Below are 21,161 nucleotides of genomic sequence, written 5' to 3'. Positions count from 1 at the left end.
TGAGGCCATACTGGATTTGGTTCTGGGTAACGAACCAGGCCAGGTGTTAGAATTAGAGGTAGGTGAGCACTTTGGGGATAGTGACCATAATTCGGTGATTTTTACTCTCGTGATGGAGAGGGATAAGTGTGTACTACAGGGCAAGAATTATAGCTGGGGTAAGGGAAATTATGATGCGGTGAGGCATGACTTAGGATGTGTGGCTTGGAAAAGTAGACTCCAAGGCAAGAGTGTAAATGATATGTGGAACTTGTTCAAGGGGCAACTATTGAGTGTCCTTGATAATTATGTACCTGTCAGGCAGGAAGGAAAGGGTCATGCGAGGGAGCCGTGGTTTAATAAGGAATTGGAATCCCTTGTTAAATGGAAGAGGGCGGCCTATCTCAAGATGAGACGTGAAGGTTCAATTGGGGCGATTGAGAGTTATAGGGTAGCCAGGAAGGACCTGAAGAGAGAGCTAAAAGCAGCAAGGAGGGGACATGAAAGGTCCTTAGTAGATAGGATTAGGGAAAACCCTAAGGCTTTCTATAGGTATGTTAGGAATAAAAGAATGACTAGGGTAGGAATAGGTCCAGTCAAGGATAGTAGGGGGAAGTTGCGTGTGGAGGCGGAAGAGATTGGGGAGACACTGAATGAATACTTTTCTTCAGTATTCACTCAGGAACAGGGCATTGTTGTCGATGAGAATACTGAGGCACAAATAAGTAGAATGGATGGCTTTGAGGTATGTAGAGAAGAGGTGTTGGAAATCCTGGAAAAGGTGAAAATAGATAAGTCCCCTGGGCCTGATGGCATTTATCCTAGGATTCTCTGGGAAGCAAGGGAGGAGATTGCAGAGCCATTGGCCTTGATTTTTATGTCCTCTTTGTCTACAGGAGTAGTCCCAGAAGACTGGAGGATAGCAAATGTGGTTCCCTTGTTCAAAAAGGGGAGTAGGGATAGCCCTAGTAACTATAGGCCGGTGAGTCTCACTTCTGTTGTGGGCAAAGTCTTAGAGAGAATTGTAAGGGATAGGATTTATGCACATCTAGATAGGAATAATGTGATCAAGGATAGTCAGCATGGTTTTGTGAAGGGCAAGTCGTGCCTCACAAACCTTATTGAATTCTTTGAAAAGGTGACGAAGGAGGTTGATGAGGGGAAAGCGGTAGATGTGGTATATATGGATTTTAGTAAGGCGTTTGATAAGGTTCCCCATGGTAGGCTACTGCAGAAAATACGGAGATATGGCATTGAGGGTGAGTTGGAGGTTTGGATTAGGAATTGGCTGGATGGAAGAAGACAGAGGGTAGTAGTTGATGGCAAAGTTTCTTCATGGAGTGCCGTCACTAGCGGTGTTCCGCAAGGATCTGTTTTGGGACCATTGCTGTTTGTCATTTTTATAAATGACCTGGAAGAGGGGTTAGAAGGTTGGGTGAGCAAGTTTGCGGATGATACGAAAGTCGGAGGAGTTGTTGACAGTGAGGAAGCATGTGGCAGGTTACAGCAGGATATAGAGAAGCTGCAGAGCTGGGCAGAAAGGTGGCAGATGGAATTCAATGTAGCTAAGTGCGAGGTGATTCACTTTGGGAAGAATAACAAAAAGATGGGGTACTGGGCTAATGGTCGGATACTTGGTAGTGTGGATGAGCAGAGGGATCTTGGTGTCCATGTACACAGATCTCTGAAAGTTGCCACCCAGGTAAATAGTGCGGTGAGGAAGGCATATGGCGTACTGGCTTTTATTGGTAGAGGAATTGAGTTCCGGAGTCCTGAGGTCATGATGCAGTTGTATAAGACTCTGGTACGGCCGCATCTGGAATATTGTGTGCAGTTTTGGTCGCCATACTATAGGAAGGATGTGGAGGCATTGGAACGGGTGCAGAGGAGGTTTACCAGGATGTTGCCTGGTATGGTAGGAAAATCGTATGAGGAAAGACTGAGGCACTTGGGGCTGTTTTCACTAGAGAAAAGAAGGTTTAGGGGTGACTTGATTGAGGTGTACAAGATGATTAGGGGGTTAGATAGGGTCGACAGTATGAACCTTTTCCCGCGTATTGAGTCGGGTATTACAAGGGGGCATAGCTTTAAATTAAGGGGGGGTAGATATAGGACTGATGTTAGGGGTAGGTTCTTCACTCAGCGAGTCGTTAGTTCATGGAATGCCCTGCCAGTAACAGTGGTGGACTCTCCCTCTTTATGGGCATTTAAGAGGGCATTGGATAGGTATATGGAGGATAGTGGGTTAGTGTAGTTTAGGTGGGCTTGGATCGGCGCAACATCGAGGGCCCAAGGGCCTGTACTGCGCTGTATTCTTCTATGTTCTATGTTCTATGTTCTATGTAGATAGATGTTTGATCTGCAGGGGAATTGAGGGTTACAGGGCAAGGGCAGGATAGTGGACATGAGGAATGTCGGATCAGCCATGATCCTTTGGAATGGCTGAGCAGGATAGAGGGGCTGAATGGACTACTTCTGTTCTTTTCTTATGACCTGTTGGACTCCCCAGTCATTGGGAACATCCCTCCTACATTTAACGTGTTTAGGTCTGTTATAACTTTATAGGTGTCTATGAAAACTGCCCTCATTCTTCTAACCCCCATTGAATATGGTCCTAATGGATCCAATCTCTATTCATTTGTCAGCCCTTCACCCTCAGGTATCAGTCCGATAAACCTTCACCCCTTCATAGTCAGTGCACCCTTCCTCAGATAAGGGGTAGATGACAAATCTCTGCCAATCCAGCAATGCTCATGTCTTGTGAAAAAGCTATATTAAAAAATAGACTATTCAATAATTGTGGTGCATCACAACCAAACCCAGGGATATCATGGTTATCAACAAAACCTAATCCTGTCCCTGCACACCACGTTCCTGCAGAAACTGAGAAAGCTAACATTTCTTTTTCAACCTAAGTGGTGCGAGGCAGTTTTAATATTCTGTCTGCCACTGCAGATAGAATCAACATTGATTGGACATCCATAAAACTGATCATTTATAGACTCTTGGTTTTAAAAGACGTTTACTTTGTGGGAAATGCTTTCTTTAAGATCAGCTGGGACTGCATTTGCCAAAACTGTAGGAGGCGCACTGACCAGCCATGCAGGTGCTGAGCCTGTGGTGTTCCAGTCAGCAATCCCTAGGGAGGTGCTTCTGTCAAAGAACAGTAGCAATGAAATGACTTTTTTCCAACATTATAAGTAAATTCAAATCTTGAATTAGTCTGTCTCAATCTGAATGTACATCTGCAATACACCAAAACCCAACCCTGCCTCCCTCCCACTCAGGACCGTGTTACCTCACTATTTGCCACCTTCAGGAGTGAGGGGGCAACGTAGTGAGTGGGAGGCAGGCAGTGAGGGTTGAGGTGCCGCGTGGCCAGGGAGGTAGTGAGTAAGGTGGTGAGCAGAGCAGGGGAATGCTGAGTGAAGTGGCCAGTATGGGAACAGGGCATTGAGCTGAGAGGAGAGGAAAATGGCAGGAGTTCCTTTGATTTCTGTGACACCAAGCAAACACATTCAGGAGGAATCAGCATCCAACTCTGACACATAGTGGCACTGATTTCCTGTGCCAGTGCACTGGCCGGAGTCACTCTGTTATTTTAATGTTTTGTGATAAAGGAATCTCAAAATAATTTTGGCATTCATCACTTTTGTGGAGGGGTTAAAAATGGTTGGTCAGTGAGTCCTTCTCGAATATTAGCTGAACCAATAGCGGGGACCCCTGGGGCTGTGATGGAAGTCTGTTTATGTTCTGTTGGGTTTGTGACCGGGGGCGTAAACGTTGAGGATCAGTATCTTGCTTTTTCGTTTACGATAATCAAGGGTTGATTTTAATTCAGAAAACCCAGAGATTTATTTTTTAAAGCAGTTTGGAAGAATGGGGTAAGAATACGTTGGAAGTTGGTTTTTTGCAATGTTTCGACTCAGAGTTTTTAGACCATAAGACATAGGAGCACAAGTAGGCCATTCAGCCCATTGAGTCTGCTCTGCCATTCAATGAGATTAAGGCTGATCTAACAATCCTCAACTCCATTTTGCTGCCTTTTCCCCATAACCCTTAGAACATAGAAGGTAAACCAGAACAGCACACAAACAGGCCCTATGGTCCAGCATGTCTGTGCTGACCACGATGTTAGAGTCATAGAGATGTACAACACGGAAACAGACCCTTTGGTCCAACTTGTCCATACCAATCAGATATCCTAAACTAATCTAGCCCCATTCGCCAGCACTTGGCCCATATCCCTCTAAACCATTCCTATTCATATTGCCAACCAGATGCCTTTTAAATGCTGTAATTGTATCAGCCTCCACCACTTCCTCTGGCAGCTCATTCCATGTATGCACTACCTTTTGTGTGAAAAAGTTGCCCCTTAGGTCCCTTTTATGTCTTTCCCCTCTCACCCTAAACCTATGCCCTCTAGTTCTGGACTCCCCCCACTGCAGGGAAAAGACTTTGTCTATTTATCCTATCCATGCCCCTCATGATTTTATAAACCTCTATAAGGTCACCCCTCAGCCTCCAATGCTCCAGGGAAAACAGCCCCAGCCTAATCAACCTCTCCCTATAGTTCAAATCCTCCAACCCTGGCAACATCCTAGTAAATCTTTTCTGAACCCTTTCAAGTTTCACAACATCTTTCCGATAGGAAGGAGACCAGAATTGCATGCAATATTCCAAAAGTGGCCTAACCAATGTCCTGTACAGCTGCAACATGACCTCCCAACCCGTATACTCAATGCTCTGACCGATAAAGGAAAGCATATCAAACGCCTTCTTCAGTACCTTATCTACCTGCAACTCTACTTCCAAGGAACTATGAACCTGCATTCCAACGTCTCTTTGTTCAGCAACACACCCGAGGACCTCATCATTGAGTGTATAAGTTCTTCTCTGATTGTCTTTTCAAAATGCAACACCTCGCATTTATCTAAATTAAACTCCAGTTGCCACTTCTCAGCCCATTGGCCCAATCTGATCCCGTTGTAATCTGAGGTAACCTTCTTCGCTGTCCACTACACCTCCAATTTTGGTGTCACCTGCAAACTTACTAACTTATGTCCAATGTTCACATCCAAATCATTTATATAGTGCTTCCAAATAAACCTGTTGGACTATAACCTGGTGTTGTGTGAATTTTAACTTAATACACCGCAGTCCAACAGCAGCACCTCCAAATCAAGAAAGTATAAGCTTTCCATTTTGTGAGCATTCATGTAAGAAGCCTGCATAGTTCACAGGACACAACTGACGAGACTCAATTAAATTGAACCTAAAAGTTTGATAGGGAAGAACAATTTCTCAGGATGTTGATTGCTCTAAGGCGACAGTGTTATGGAATAGATAAACTTTGTTTGACGTTTAAGATCTTTCTCCATTTCGATAGCTTGATTTGCCTTTACTTTATGTAATAAATTTGGTTGTATTAAAGGAAATGTGCAACACTGTAGCTGATTTTCAATAAATGACCATTATGTTAAATTATTTCTTTAAAAATGATCTGTCAAGCTAAATTTTAATCTGGGATCAGATCTGTTCAGTAGTAACATCAGCTGGGGTTCACAACATTATGTAACACGTTTAGACAATTTACAAGACAAATGTGCAAATGTTAAATTGGATAGTAGAATACATCTTTCATATTACATTAATAGCTAAACCATACTTACTGCGTTACAGTTAGCTTTGAGGAACCTTGGTTATTTTATTATCTCTGGTGCAGCATACCTATTGCACTAATCATGTACTATGACAAACTGCTATGCTATTTATTTAACCTTTCTCTTGTTTGCTTTTCTCCCAAGGGCTAAGCCTCATCCTTCTGCGAACCCCAGCTCCTCCAAATTTGCGCACAAATTTGGTGGCGCTGAAAAGTGCCCACGATGCAGTCAATCTGTGTATGCAGCCGAGAAAGTGATTGGTGGAGGAAAGGTAAGAAAAGGTGATAGTTAGATACTGTTTGCTGCAGAAGGTGAGAGTCATGCAAAGGGGGAGTGTATGATAGCTCACACAATTGATCATTACTTTATTTGAGTATCCACAACGGGTGTCTCATAAAAAATATGCTTCTGGGTCAGTAATAATGCAAACAGAATTTAATGACTTCATCATGAAGATAGCGGTGAAAATCAGGCTACAGTGATCAAACTCATATACCGCTGACATAATTCTGAGAGTCTGGGTGTAAATAGTGTCTTGCCTTTGACTTGTGACTCTAGAGCCAGGGGATTCTTAAGGGGCTTGAATGGTCAAAGCTGAGACGATGTTTCCCCTCATGGGAGAGTCTAGGACTAGAGGGGATAAAGGGGGCACCCATTTAAGACTGAGATGAGGAGGAATTTCTTTTTTCAGAGGGTTGAGTCTTTGGAACTACTTGTCACAGAGAATTGTGGGGGCAGAGTCCGTGTGTATGTTTAAGGTTGAGATAGGTTCTTGACCAATCAGGAAATAAGGGTTATGGGGAAAATACAAAAAAATGGATGTTAGGAATGTCAGACCAGCCAAAATCCCACTGAAAGGCAGAACAGGCTTGAGGAGCCAAATGGCCTACTGCTGTTCCTATTTCTTCTAGTCTGATGAACATAATCTCAGAGTAAAGTGCAGTCTATTTAGGACTGACATGAGGAGAAGTTTCTTCATTCAGAGGGTGGAAAATCTTTGGAATTCTCTGGCCCAGCACATTGTGGAAGCTCAATCATTGAACAGGTTCAAGGTGAATTTCTAGAGGTTAATGACATCAAAGGATACAGAGATAGTGCAGGAAAATGTCTTTGGGGTGGATGATGAACCATGATCTAGATTAGATTCCCTACAGTATGAAAAAAGGCCCTTCAGCCTAACAAGTCCACACTGACTTTCCAAAGAGTAACCCACACAGACCCATTCCTCTACCCTATTTACCCCTGACTATGGACAATTTAGCATGGCCAATTCACCAGACCTGCACATCTTTGGATTGTGGGAGGAAATCGGAGCACCCGGAGGAAACCCACGCAGACACGGTGAGAATGTGCAAACTCCACATAGATTGTCGCCTGAGGCAGGAATCAAACCCAGGTCCCTGGCGCTGTGTGGCAGCAATGCTAACCATGAGCCACTGTGCCACTCCAAATCTAATTAAAATGGGGCAAGCTCGATGAGCTGAATGGCCTACTCCTGTTCCTATCTTTATTCGTAATTTCTAAATGAGTCCAAAAGGTAACATTTGTGAGATATTATTGAAATTATTCTAACAGCACAATGGACCAGGACAATTACAGACACGTGAAGATTAGGCCCACACTGATTAAAAGAATGGAACTGATTCTACAAAAAGGAAAATTAAGAATGAGCTTTTTTGAGAAACTCCAAAATGTAGCCTGAGATTTTCCATGTTGTAGCCTATGTGTAGGGGGGCAATTACCTTTTCACCACGTACAAGGTACCTTGCCGAGCTCCAATCAGATTGTAAGCGCTGACCAATGAGTCTCTTAGTGAATTGCAGACTTCAACATCTTGTCCGAAACTACAAATCAATAGAAGGTCAGCAGGTTCTGGGTCTTAGATGTCATAGTGAGAAATGCAGGTCCTTCCAGTGTCAAACAGAACATCTCCCGAGTCATTGAGATTAGGTGATATTTATTGGTCTTTGTGGTGGTGGTCTATGGCCCAATAGGGAGTTGGTTTCAGGACATGGAAAAGCTGCAGAAGGGAAAAGTAGAAACTAGTGTTTGTGCTGAACTGTAGCTTTATATTAAAACCCAGATAAATCTCTGACAGCCCTTCGCTTCCTAATTCAAACATAATTCAATCTATTAAAGACTGGAGGTTCTTGCTGGAAGCCTAGTCTTCATGGGACCAATCGGCAAGATGTATGTTGCTTTTAGGGTTCCCGGCCTGGGAATCTTGGGGAATGGGGACAGGGGTTCAGAGGCAGGAGGAGGGTGATGGATTTCAGCAGCCCCGATCCCTACCTGTGACTGGGGCAAATTGAACCCAATTTGAACTCGGGCAATCCCTATCCGAGACCAAACTGGGAGGCAGTCGATCCTGGAAGCAGCTTCCCCTCTCCCCTGATGTGAAGGCAGGGTATTGGGCCAGTGGTGAGTTGAGGCTTTGAAGTGTCCGTTGCTATGCTGTTGAGAAAGCCCCTGTGAAACCTTCTTGTCCAGCATTTCATCACTGAGGTGGCAAAGAGGGCAAATAATTGGGCAAGTTGACTCTGGAGAGATTCTTACTCCCTTCTTGCCACTTCCCTTGTCAACTTCAGGGAGGGGATAAATTGAATTGTACCCATAATGTCTGAAGATGAAGAACCCACTGAGGAGTCTTAACCAATACTTATCCTTTAACAAATGTTACTAAACGTGGCCGTTTGTCTCTTTGCTGTACTTATGGGTTGCTGACGTTTCCATTCATTGCAACAATTAGAATATTTCAAAATTGTGGGTTGGTCAAAATTACAGAGTGCTACCAAAACGGTGGGTTCAATTCCTGTACAGCTGAGGTTACCATGGAAAACTCTCCTTTTCAACCTCTTCCCTCACATGAGGCGTGGTGACCCTCAGGTTAAACCATTACCAGTCATTTTAATAAGTCACTTCACCTGAAGAAGTAGCACTGCTCCAAAAGCTTGTGATTTCAAATAAAGCTGTTGGACTATAAGCTGGTGTCATGTGACTTCTGACTTTGTCCACACAGTCCAACACCGACACATCCGCATGATGGTGATTAACAGGTTTATTTTTTTTAAACGCTGTTACACTTAAACATATTTTAAACATAAGGCTACTGGCCATTGATGTCTTTCATTAGGTATGTGCGGTTTGCCTTTTAAAAGCCGAATTAACATTTACTTCCTCAAATAAAGTGAAAGGTCAGTTATCCTAAGGGAGAAAACTCAAATACCATCATGGTTTCCATTTACATTTTTATGTACTTGTGGGCCCATCATTTATTGAATGTGATAAAAGATAAATTCTGTCTTTTTACTGGAAGCTTTGTTGAAACCCCAGTCTTGCATTTTAATTAGGATTTGTGATGGGTAAAATGCTTATCACGAATTTCATGTGGCAGGTAAAACGAATTGTATAGCAATCCCAACAAGATTATCTGCAACAAAATGAAAGATTATCTACAAATTGAATTGCCAAAAGCCTTGGGGAAGCTGTTGCTTTTGAGAATCACTGGCAGAGACAGCAGCTTGTCATACCGTTTTATTTGGGCCTTTCTCAATTACTGGAAATGTATCCAGGAAGATCGCTGTGAATCCTGAAAGTGCTGGAGAAACTCAGCAGATCTGGCAACATCTGAGGGCAGAGAGGCAGAGTTAATGTCTCAAGTTCAGTATGACAGGAAATTGCCATTTCGGCAAGATTCAAAATGTTGGAGAAAACTCATTACAAAAGATCAACTCTTTGCCAGACATCAATCGAGTGAAGGAATACATTCAGGAACCTTAACAAACAATGACCTCTCCAGTCCAGAAATCATTAAAACTTGCCATTATCCAAGAGGACTCTCATTAGACAGAGACGACTGGTGATGATTTAACCTGAGGGTCACCACGCCTCAGCCGAGGGGAGAGGTTGCAAAGGCATGGTAACGCCAGTCGGAGCAGGAACTGAACCCACACTGTTGACATCACTCTGCATTGCAAATCAGTCATCCACCAATGAACGGGTAATGTTTTGAGGAGACTCAAACAGCATCATTTACTCCTGTGGTTTGGGAAGGTATAGTCTTTGGATAAAAATAACTATTTTCCTGTCATTCTACAATGTTTCTCACTGTTTTATGCTTTAGGTAAATATTTATATCTGCTGTATTTTCTAGAGTTGCACAGTTGTGATTGGGCATTCTACCCTCACTCTAAACTCTGAAACATTCCAAAATTCAGAAATGACTGGGTCTGCAGCATTCTGGTTAGGAGCAGTTACCATGTGTTCTATATTAAAACAAATGTACTTTGGACCTTTAGATGAAATGCAGGAGAATATCAATAAAAAGTGAGCTGATATTCACCCAATTGCTTTGGCAGCAATCCAATGCATTAGCACCCAATCAAGCACAGATATTTTCTTGAGTTCTGAAAAAGGGTTGCTGAACTTGAAACATTAACTCTGCTTCTCTCCATAGGCGCAGCCAGACCTGCTGAGTTTCCCCAGCAATTTCTGTTCTTGTTTCAGATTTCCAGCATTTTATTTTATTGAATGTTTTCTTGATGGTTTATCAATGATGCATTATGTCCAAAAAAATGATAGAGGTGGAGGTAGTGGTGTTTGAGTTTGTTTAACCTTTCTCTATTCTCTAAGCTAATAAGTTAGGCATGTAGTTTGCATTCAGGATGTAGTGTGAGGATGAGTCCACAGTTACTTTCCTCATAAAATAACGGTCATGGAATTTTACAGTATAGAAGGCCATTTGACCCATTGCATCTGTACCAGCTCGTGAAAGAGCTAAGAACCCCTTCTCCAGTCCTATCTCTAGCACCCTTAGAGGTGATCGCAAATTAATTTATTGCTTTGGTTTGCATGACACACCCACAGACTATTTTGCAGATGCTTAATGAAGTTGAAAGTACACCATGAAAGCAAGTTACCAGCGTGACTTAACAGCGTCTCTTTGGCCAGAGTGCTTCAACAGGAAGTGGGTGCCATTGCCATCCCCTTTATGTGCCTACATTGCTGCCCCTCCCTTCCCACCCCTTTCTCCAGCCCCACGCTCCTCTCCCAACACCCTCCCCAGTCTTGGCACCTCACCCTACCCTGATCATGATAAGGTGGCAGCTCATGTACCTTGGCATTTTAGATCTTGTCCCTACCAATCCAACTGAAGATCAAGTCTCAAAGTGAAATTCTACAACGCAATGTTCTGATGCAGGCTCACACGTGGGTATCCTGCAGCAAGCACAGCCATGATTCAAATGACAAGTGTTTTCCCAATAACTCTTTATAACCCTCACTTTGTCCCATTACAGGCATGGCACAAAACCTGCTTCCGCTGTGCACTGTGTGGTAAGAGTTTGGAGTCCACCACAGTCACCGACAAAGATGGAGAAATTTACTGCAAAGGTAACACCTGATATACAATCAGCGACTTCTTATGAAGGAGAAAACCAGGTGAAAGTGAAAGCTGCTCCTGGTTTTCACTATAAAATGGTGCATTTGATACATCAAAGCTGGCAGCAGTGTCCTCCTTTCTCTCCATTTCAAGGGTTGACTATCATGGGAGGGAATTGCTCCTTTATATGCACCAATTAATTAGCTGTAGTAAAATGCACAAATCAGTTTATAAATGGGCTTGTCAGATTAACAATCGGATCTTTGTACCTTGCCCTGGATGACTCACTCTTAATACTACACATTGTAATTAGAATAAGAGAATCGCTTGAAATCAGTAATGAATATGCAAGATTACAATATATGAATCTTTCATGATCTAGGCTTTTACTCCAGAGCAGAGCCAGTAGACATTTGTTTTAATTCTTTCAGAGGATGCTAGCCTCGCTGGCTGGACCAGCATCTGTTACACATTACTAACTGCCCCTTGAGAAGGTGGTAGTGAGCTGTCTTTTGAACCACTGCAGTCCCGGGGATGTAGGGACATTCAAAATGCTGTTGGGGAGAGAGTTCCTGGATTTTGATCCAGCAACACTGAAAGGACTGAGATATATTTCCAAGTCAAGGGGTGTGGGGCATTGGCCTGGTAGTATTATCACTAGACTGTTAACCCAGAAATTCAGCTAATGTTCAAATCCTGCCATGGCAGACAGTCAAATTAGAGTTCAATAAAAAAGGAAATATAAGCATCTCCTAATGACCATGAAACCCTTGTCGATTGTTGGAAAAACCTATCTAGTTCACTAAGCCTCTTCAGGGAAGGAAATCTGCCAGCCTCACCTGGTCTGGCCTACATGTGACTCCAGACTCACACCAATGTGGTTGACTCTCAACTGCCCTCTGAAATGGTCCAGCAAGGCACACAGTTGTATCAATTACTACTCAACAAAGAAATGAAACTGGAAGGACCACCTGGCATCGACCTAGGCATCAGAAACAACAAAGGCAGAAACAGTCCTGTCAACCCTGCGAAATCCTCCTCACTAACATCTGGGGGCTAGTGCCAGAATGGGGAGAGATGTCTCACAGACTAGTCAAGCAACAGTCTGACACTGTCTGTCGGGGATGATTCAGTGAGTATGACTATGACCCAGACATCACCATCACCATCGTTGGATATGTCCTGTCTCACTGGCAGGACAGACCCAGCAGAGGTGCTGGCACAGTGGGATACAGTCAGGAGTGTGTTTCCCCATGAGCCTTCAATATTGACTCCAGACCCCATGAAGTCTCATGGCTCCAGGTTATAGATGGGCAGGGAAACCTCCTGCTGGTTACCATGTACCGTCCTCCCTTGACTCAGTACTCCATGTTGAATGACACTTACAGGAGGGTGGCAATGGCACAAAATATACACTGGATGGGGGAGTTCAATGTCCACCACCAAGAGTGGCTCGGCAGCAGTACTACCGATTGAGCTGATTGGGTCCCAAATGGCATAGCCACTAGACTGTCTTTAGCACAGTGGGAGGAGACTCCACAAATATCCCCATCCTTGGTGATAGAGGAGCAAAAGATAAGGCTGAAGCATTCATAGCAATCTTCAGCTGGAAGTGCCGATTGCAGAGCTCCCCAGCATCACAGATACCAGTCTTCAGCCAATTCGAGTTACTTCACGTGATATCAAGAAACAGTTGAGGCATTGGCTACTGCACAGGCTATGGACATGAAAACATTTCAGAAAAAGTACTGAAGACTCCTGCTCCAGAACTTGCCGCTCTCCTAGCCAAGCTGTTCCAGAACAGTTACAACACAGGTATCTATCTGGCAATGTGGAAAATTGCCCAGCTATGTCCTGTACACAAAAAGCAGGTCAAATCCAACCCAACCAATCACCACTCCATCAGTCTATTCTTTATCATCAGTAAAGTGATGGAAGGTGTCATCAATAGTGCTATCAAGCAGCACCTGCTCAGCAATAACCTGCTCAGTGATGCCCAGTTTGAGTTCCACCAGGATCACTCACCTCCTGACCTTATTACAGCCTTGGTTCAAACATGGACAAAAGATCTGAATTCAGGAGGGGACTTGAGACTGACAGCCCATCAAGACCACATTCAACTGTGTGAGACATCAAGGTGTTCTGGCAAAACTGGAATAAGTGGGTATCAGGAGGCAAACTCTTTGATGGTTAGAGTCAGACCTGGCACATAGAAAGATGGCGCTGGTTCTTGGAGGCCAATCTTCTCCTCTCCAGGACATCTCTGCAGGAGTTCCTCAGGGAGGGATATTTGGCCCAATCATCTTCGGCTGCTTCATTAATGATCTTCCCTCCATCAGGTGGTCAGAAGTGGGGATGTTCACGAATGATTGCACAATGTTCAGCACCATTTGCAACTCCTCAGATAGTGAAACAGTCCAAGTTCAAATGCAACACGATCTGGACAATATCCAAGCTTGGGCTTACAAGTGGCAAGTAATATTCGTGCCACACAAATGCCAGGATATGACCATCTCAAATAAGAACAAAGAAAATTTACATGTCCGGAACAGCCCTTCGGCCCTCCAAGCCTGTGCCGATCCAACTCCACTGTCTAAACCTATTGTCCAATTCCCAAGGATCCATATCCCTCTGCTCCCCACCTTCTCATGCATCTGTCCAGACGCACCTTAAATGAATCTACCATGCCTACCTCTACTGGCAACACGCTCCAGGCACCTACCACCCTCTGTGTAAAGTACTTTCCACATGTATCCCCCTTAAATGTTTCTCCTCTCACCTTAAACGCGTAACCTCTCGTTATTGAATCTCTCCCCTGGGAAAAAGCTTATCTCTATCCACCCTGTCTATACCCTTCATGATTTTGTAGACCTCAATCAGGCCCCCCTCAATCTCCTTTTTTCTAATGTAAACAATTCTAACCTACTCAACTTCCATCCCAGACAACATCCTCATAAATCTTCTCTGCACCCTCTCCAAAGCGTCCACATCCTTTTGGTAATATGATGACCAGAACTGTACACAGTATTCTAAATGTGGTCGAACCAAAGACTTTTTAACATGACCTGCCAGCTCTTATACTCAATACCCTGTCCAATGAAGGCAAGTATACCATATGCCTTCTTGACCACTCTATCCACCTGTACAGCCACCTTCAGGGTACAATGGACTTGAACTCCCAGATCTTGGGATTTTTCCCAAGGCTCTTTCATTTACAGTATAGTTCGCTCTAGAATTAGACCTTCTAAAATGCATCACCTCACACTTGCCCGGATTGAACTCCATCTGCCACTTCTCTGCCCAACTCTCCAGTTTATCTATATTTTCCTGTATACTTTGACAGTCCCCTTTGCTTTCTGCTACTCCGATCTTCGTGTCATCTGCAAACTTGCTGATCATACCAACAGTGCCCTCTTCCAGATCATTTATATATATCACAAACAACAGTGGCCCCAGCACTGACCCCTGTGGAACACCACTGGTCACCTTTCTCCATTTTGAGAAACTCCCTTCAACTACTACTGTGTCTCCTGTTGCTCAACCAGTTCTTTATCCACCTCGCTAGAACATCCTGCACACCATGTAACTTCATTTTCTCCAATTAGTTTACCATGAGGAACCTTATCAAATGCCTTACTAAAGTTCACGTATATGACATCTACAGCCCTTCCTAGAGACAATCTAATCACTGCCCCTTGGCAATCAATGGTATTACCATCACTGAATCCCTACTATCAACACCCTGGGGGTCACCATAGACCAGAAACTCAACTGGACTCACTCCATCAATACAGTGGCTACAAGAACAGGTCAGATTTTAGGAACACTGCAGCAAGTAACTAACCTCCTGACTCTCCAGAGCCTGTCCACCATCTGCAAGGTACATGTCAAGCAGCAGTGTGTCGTACCTTCAAAATGCACTGCAGAAATTCACCAAAGATTCTTGGAGACCACCTTCCAAACCTATAACCTCTTCCATCTAGAAGGACAAGGGGCAGCAGATACATGTGAACACCACCAGCTCCCCTCCAAGCCACTCACCATCCTGACTTGGAAAAATATTGCTGTTCCTTCACTGTTGCTGGGTCAAACTGGTAGAAACCCCTCCCTAAGAGCATTGTGGGTCAACCCACAGCACAGACTGAAGCGGTTCAAGAAGGCAGCTCCACACCATCTTCTGAAGGGCAACTATGAATGGGCCATAAATGCTGGCCCAGCAATATATACATCCCTTGAGTGAATTAAAAAAAGTCAAGATGGCGTGTGTCATGGAGGGAGCTTGGTGGTGGTGAATTGCACATTATTAGGGGCAAGGTCTGTTCAATCAGACCTTTAATCGAGACTCCTTCTGCTGTTTCAGGTGGATGTTACCATTTTTGTGGCTTTGTTTGCAATTTTAAAGCAGCCATGTTAAAAATTGATTATTTTAACTGCAATTTAAGACCATAAGACATAGGAGCGGAAGTAAGGCCATTCGGCCCATCGAGTCCACTCCACCATTCAATCATGGCTGATGGGTATTTCAACTCCACTTACCCGCATTCTCCCCGTAGCCCTTAATTCCTTGTGACATCAAGAATTTATCAATTTCTGCCTTGAAGACATTTAACGTCCCAGCCTCCACTGCACTCTGCGGCAATGAATTCCACAGGCCCACTACTCTCTGGCTGAAGAAATGTCTCCGCATTTCTGTTCTGAATTTACCCCCTCTAATTCTAAGGCTGTGTCCACGGGTCCTAGTCTCCTCACTTAACGGAAACAATTTCCTAGTGTCCACCCTTTCCAAGCCATGTATTATGTTGTAAGTTTCTATTAGATCTCCCCTTAATCTTCTAAACTCCAATGAATACAATCCCAAGATCCTCAGCCGTTCCTCGTATGTTACCATTCCAGGGATCATCCGTGTGAATCTCCGCTGGACACACTCCAGTGCCAGTATGTCCTTCCCGAGGTGTGGGGACCAAAACTGGACACAGTACTCCAAATGGGGCCTAACCAGAGCTTTATAAAAAGTCTCAGTAGCACAACAGTGCTTTTATATTCCAACCCTCTTGAGATAATTGACAACATTGCATTCGCTTTCTTAATCACGGACTCAACCTGCATGTTTACCTTTCGAGAATCCTCAACTAGCACTCCCAGATCCCTCTGTACTTTGGCTTTACGAATTTTCTCACCGTTTAGAAAGTAATCCATGCTTCTATTCTTTTTCCCAAAGTGCAAGGCTTCGCATTTGCTCACATTGAATTCCATCAACCATTTCCTGGACCACTCCTCCAAACTGTCTAGATCCTTCTGCATCCTCCCCACTTCTTCAGTACTACCTGCCTGTCCACCTAACTTTGTATCGTCGGCAAACTTCGCTAGAATGCCCCCAGTCCCTTCATCCAGATTATTAATATATAATGTGAACAGCTGCGGCCCCAACACTGAACGCTGCGGGACACCGCTTGTCACCGGCTGCCATTCCAGAAAAGAACCTTTTATCCCAACTCTCTGCCTTCTGTCAGACAGCCAATCCTCAATCCATACCAGTAGCTTACCTCGAACACCATGGGCCCTCACCTTGCTCAGCAGCCTCCCATGTGGCACCTTATCAAAGGCCTTTTGGAAGTCTAGGTAGACCACATCCACTGGGTTTCCCCGGTCTAACCTACTTGTCACCTCTTCAAATAACTCCAACAGGTTTGTCAGGCACGACCTCCCCTTACTAAATCCATGTTGACTTGTTCTAATCCGACCCTGCTCTTCCAAGAATTTAGAAACCTCATCCTTAATGATGGATTCTAGAATTTTACCAACAACTGAGGTTAGGCTAATTGGCCTATAATTTTCCATCTTTTGCCTTGATCCTTTCTTGAACAAGGGGGTTACAACAGCGATCTTCCAATCATCTGGGACTTTCCCTGACTCCAGTGACTTTTGAAAGATCTCAACCAACGCCTCCGCTATTTCCTCAGCCACCTCCCTCAGAACTCTAGGATGTAACCTATCAGGGCCAGGAGATTTATCAATTTTAAGACCTTTTAGCTTTACTAGCACTTTCTCTTTTGTAATGGCAACCATACTCAACTCAGCCCCCTGACTCCCTTTAATTGTTGGGATATTACTCAAGTCTTCCACTGTGAAGACTGACGCAAAGTACTTATTAAGTTCTCCTGCTATTTCCTTATCTCCCATCACTAGGCTTCCAGCATCAGTTTGAAGTGGCCCAATGTCTACTCTTGCCTGTCGTTTGTTTCTTATGTATTGAAAGAAACTTTTACTATCATTTCTAATATTACTGGCTAGCCTACCTTCATATTTGATCCTCTCCTTCCTTATTTCTCTCTTTGTTATCCTCTGTTTGTTTTTGTACCTTCCCAATCTTCTGATTTCCCAGTGCTCTTGTCCACTTTATAGGCTCTCTCTTTTTCTTTGATAGATTTCCTGACTTCCTTTGTCAGCCATGGCTGTCTAAGCCTTCCCCGGATAATCTTTCTCTTCTTGGGGATGAACCTCTGTACAATGTCCTCAATTTTACCCACAAACTCCCGCCATTTTTGCTCTACTGTCTTCCCTACTAGGCTCTGCTTCCAGTCTATTTTCGTCAGTTCCTCTCTCATGTCCTCATAGTTACCTTTATTTAACTGTAACACCATTACATCCTATTTTGCCTTCTCTCTTTCAAACTGCAGACTGAACTCTACTATATTATGATCGCTGCTTCCTAAGTGTTCCCTTACTTTAAGATTTTTTATAAACTCTGGTTCATTACATAGCACTAGGTCCAGAATAGCCTGCTCCCTTGTGGGCTCCATGACAAGCTGTTCCAAAAAGCCATCCTGTAAGCATTCCATGAATTCCCTTTCTTTGGATCCAGTGGCAACATTATTTACCCAGTCCACCTGCATATTGAAGTCTCCCATGATCACCGTGACCTTGCCTTTCTGACATGCCTTCTCTATTTCCCGGTACATGTTGCGCCCCTGGTCCTGACCACTGTTAGGAGGTCTGTACATAACTCCCACTATGGTTTTTTTGCCTTTGTGGTTCCTCAATTCCACCCACACAGACTCCACATCATCCGACGCTATGTCATTTAGTTACAATGGTGGTTGGGGTTGCTGTCTGCTGCACTTGCCTTTAGTGCAGGATGCATATACCAACATACAGACCCATGTTCTTTGCAGACAGAAAGAACATGTACACACACTGTGCATGTTTCTCCTTGAGACAGTTAACAACCAGTCTCTGGTCCATTCCTCAAGAAAATGCCTTGACCAGAGTCAACCTACTTGTTTCAATTAAAACAAATTTGGCAGCTAACTGCCAATCACTTGGTGATATATTCTTTATGATAACGTATCTATCAATCAGCAGTCTCCTCTCATACTGTGCAAAACTATTGCCTGCCTTTACATTGATATTTCTTGCTAATGTGAGCAAAACAAACATGTTTGACAATATGTGCCATTTTCCAGCAATAACTGAAAGTTCAACATGGCCTCAGATACTGAATGGCAATGCCAAAAGAAGATACCCTAAACATCTTACCTTGACATTCAACACTATTACCATTATCAAACCTCTCCCCGCCACCAACCTGTCACAACCTGGAAGATACTATTGAATTATGGGCGGCACGGTAGCACAGTGGTTAGCACTGCTGCCTCACAGCGCCAGAGACCCGGGTTCAATTCCCGCCTCAGGCGACTCTCTGTGTGGAGTTTGCACATTCTCCCCGTGTCTGCGTGGGTTTCCTCCGGGTGCTCCGGTTTCCTCCCACAATCCAAAAAAATGTGCAGGGGTTAGGTGAATTGGCCATGCTAAATTGCCCGTAGTGTTAGGTGAAGGGGTAAATGTAGGAGAGTGGGTCTGGGTGGGTTACGCTTCGGCGGGTCGGTGTGGACTTGTTGGGCCGAAGGGCCTGTTTCCACACTGTAAGTAATCTAATCTAATCTAATCTAAAGAAACCAACCATATACATAGTGTATCTGCCAGAACATATTACAGACTGGAATTCTGCAGCATTTAACTTCCCTGTTGACATCTCAAAGCCTTTTCAATTTCTACTATTCACAAGTCAGCAATGTGATAGAATACTCTTCATTTGCCAGATGACAGCATCTCCAACAAAACTCAAAGTTTGACCCCAACCAGCACAAAAAAACAGCAGACTTGGTTAACATTTCATCCACTGCTTCAAGCACTTACTCAACACACCACTGACCCTCTGTAGCAGCAGTGTGTACCATTTACACACTACATTACAGCAACTCACGGTGGTTCTTTCACTAATACCTTCCAAATTCATGAGCTCTATCATCTGGAAGGATATGTGCAGCAGATATATGGGAACACCACCTGCAATTCCCTCTCCAAGCCACTCACCATCCTCACTTGGAAATATATAGATTTACCATCACTGTTGCTGAATCAGAACCCTGGTGCTCCTGCCTAGCAGTAGTGTAAGCATATCTACATCCCAGCATCTGTTGCTGTCAGGAAGGCAACTCATCACTACCTTCTCAAGGGGTTAGCCAGCAATTAATCCCATTCATCCTTGATTGATCAACGATAGAGTGTTTGATCAGAAAGCAGGAGGAGTTCCATTTTGTTTATGTTATGTTTCTATCTGACATGCTTTGTTGGATAAATGACCCAATGGTTAAGAACAGAACAGTTGTTCTTACAGTTTTAGTTAAATAACAACAGAATAATCACATTAAACACAAGATGTGATTGACCAAGCACTTTTATGCAGTCATCTTTTCAATTATTCAATGAAAGGTTAACTCATTTTTCTTAATGTTGCAGCTTGTTATGCGAGGAACTTTGGTCCTAAAGGACTGGGACATGGACAGTTTGGTGGAGCGTTACCCAGCACAGATTGAATAAATACCTTCTGGTACCTGTCTTCAACTTCTCTCTTCCCTTCTTCAACCACCCCTCACCCCCATTTAAACCAATACTCCTCCCAGGAAAATTGGGAAAGCATTTGTACTAACATATAACCATCTTCAATCTTCACAGTGAAACATTTGAAATGCTGACAACCCACAGTAGAGGGAACGCTATAAGTGGTCAATAGAGGACAAGGTCCAACATATTTACAGATCCACTGCAAAACAATGATAAATTGCTTTATATCAACACTGAATGGATTTAAGAACAATAAAATATATTGTTGCATTGTTGTTGTTATAAACTTATGAAAGTATCTATTAATCAAGCTTTGTAACTATAAATAAAGTATCACTGGAACCTAAAGAATTGGACAGCAGTCCTGACACTACTTTTACAACAAAACTTATCCATTATCCAAAACTACCAAATGATTTGTTTTCACCCCATTTATCCTGTAACTTCCTAATGGTCACAGATGATCGTGGATTGTGCTGGGTTTTCTCATAGCCATCCTTTTAATCAGCCAAATGTCAGGAAAAATTGCTTCCTTCTCCTCCTTTAACTAAAGAAACCTTCATAACAAATGACCTGATGTTTTCCAATTGGTTTACTCGTCCTTGCTTTGCCCAGGAATGGGGTGAAGCCAAGTTTAAAGTGCAATGGGCATTATAATCTATCCTTGCTCTGGTCACCCAGGAAATGGGGAGTTGCTGGGACTGTGTATTTGGGGAAGTTTGTGATCATAGTTATCTAATGCAGGCATTTATAACGTAGCAATTTTCAGATGGTTTATTGAGGTTGTTAAGAAGCAGTTTAGATATGATACATTAGTTAATGAGATAAAGGAAGTTTACAACATGAAAAATTAGGTCTGATTCTGAAGCTGTTCGAGAATGGAGGAGCTGGAGCTGGATCTTCAAACGGTGGAGTTTTTGTCCCTGTACTCTTTACAGGTAACAGTCTTAGTTTTTCATTTGGCCTAATGGCAGGGAACTCCTAGTCTACTTCAAGAAGATTCTTCTGGATTCTCACTGTCTTTTTCTGTCTCTCTTTGTCGGTGTCTTTCTCTCACCCTTTTCTTTCTCTGCCAATGTACATTATTTTGGGGACTGGTCATTTCTGCTGTGTCAACTACCAGTCTAAAACCCTTCAGCCAAAGAGCAGGGCTGCCTACTCATGATACCAGGATGACTGCTGTCCCTTTACCCACTTCCATGTGAAGCTTCATTTTCATTCCTGCTCAGAACAAA

The 21,161-nt window shown here is 43.5% G+C and overlaps 1 protein-coding gene across 3 annotated transcripts in view; it reads left to right on the top strand.

Moving 5' to 3' along the window:
* The window catches only part of csrp3 (cysteine and glycine-rich protein 3 (cardiac LIM protein)), a 45,463-nt gene extending 25,262 nt beyond the window's left edge, over positions 1 to 20,201 (top strand). For 2 of the 3 annotated variants that reach the window (XM_087996262.1, XM_043705367.2), the window contains exons 4-6: positions 5,787 to 5,913; positions 10,940 to 11,033; positions 19,822 to 20,201. In XM_087996262.1, coding sequence (XP_087852388.1) covers positions 5,787 to 5,913; positions 10,940 to 11,033; positions 19,822 to 19,898 — 298 coding nt within the window. In that variant the 3' untranslated portion in view covers positions 19,899 to 20,201. The remainder of the gene's footprint in view (positions 1 to 5,786; positions 5,914 to 10,939; positions 11,034 to 19,821) is intronic. The other variant, XM_087996263.1, reaches the window with a different exon arrangement.
* Positions 20,202 to 21,161: the final 960 nt, after the last annotated feature.

The sequence above is a fragment of the Chiloscyllium plagiosum genome, unplaced genomic scaffold (assembly GCF_037043375.1).
Source record: "Chiloscyllium plagiosum isolate Xiang-an unplaced genomic scaffold, Cpla_swu_hap1 HiC_scaffold_18, whole genome shotgun sequence".
Taxonomy (NCBI): domain Eukaryota; kingdom Metazoa; phylum Chordata; class Chondrichthyes; order Orectolobiformes; family Hemiscylliidae; genus Chiloscyllium; species Chiloscyllium plagiosum.
Note: the sequence above shows the minus strand (reverse complement) of the source record. Positions and strands in the feature narration are given on the sequence as shown.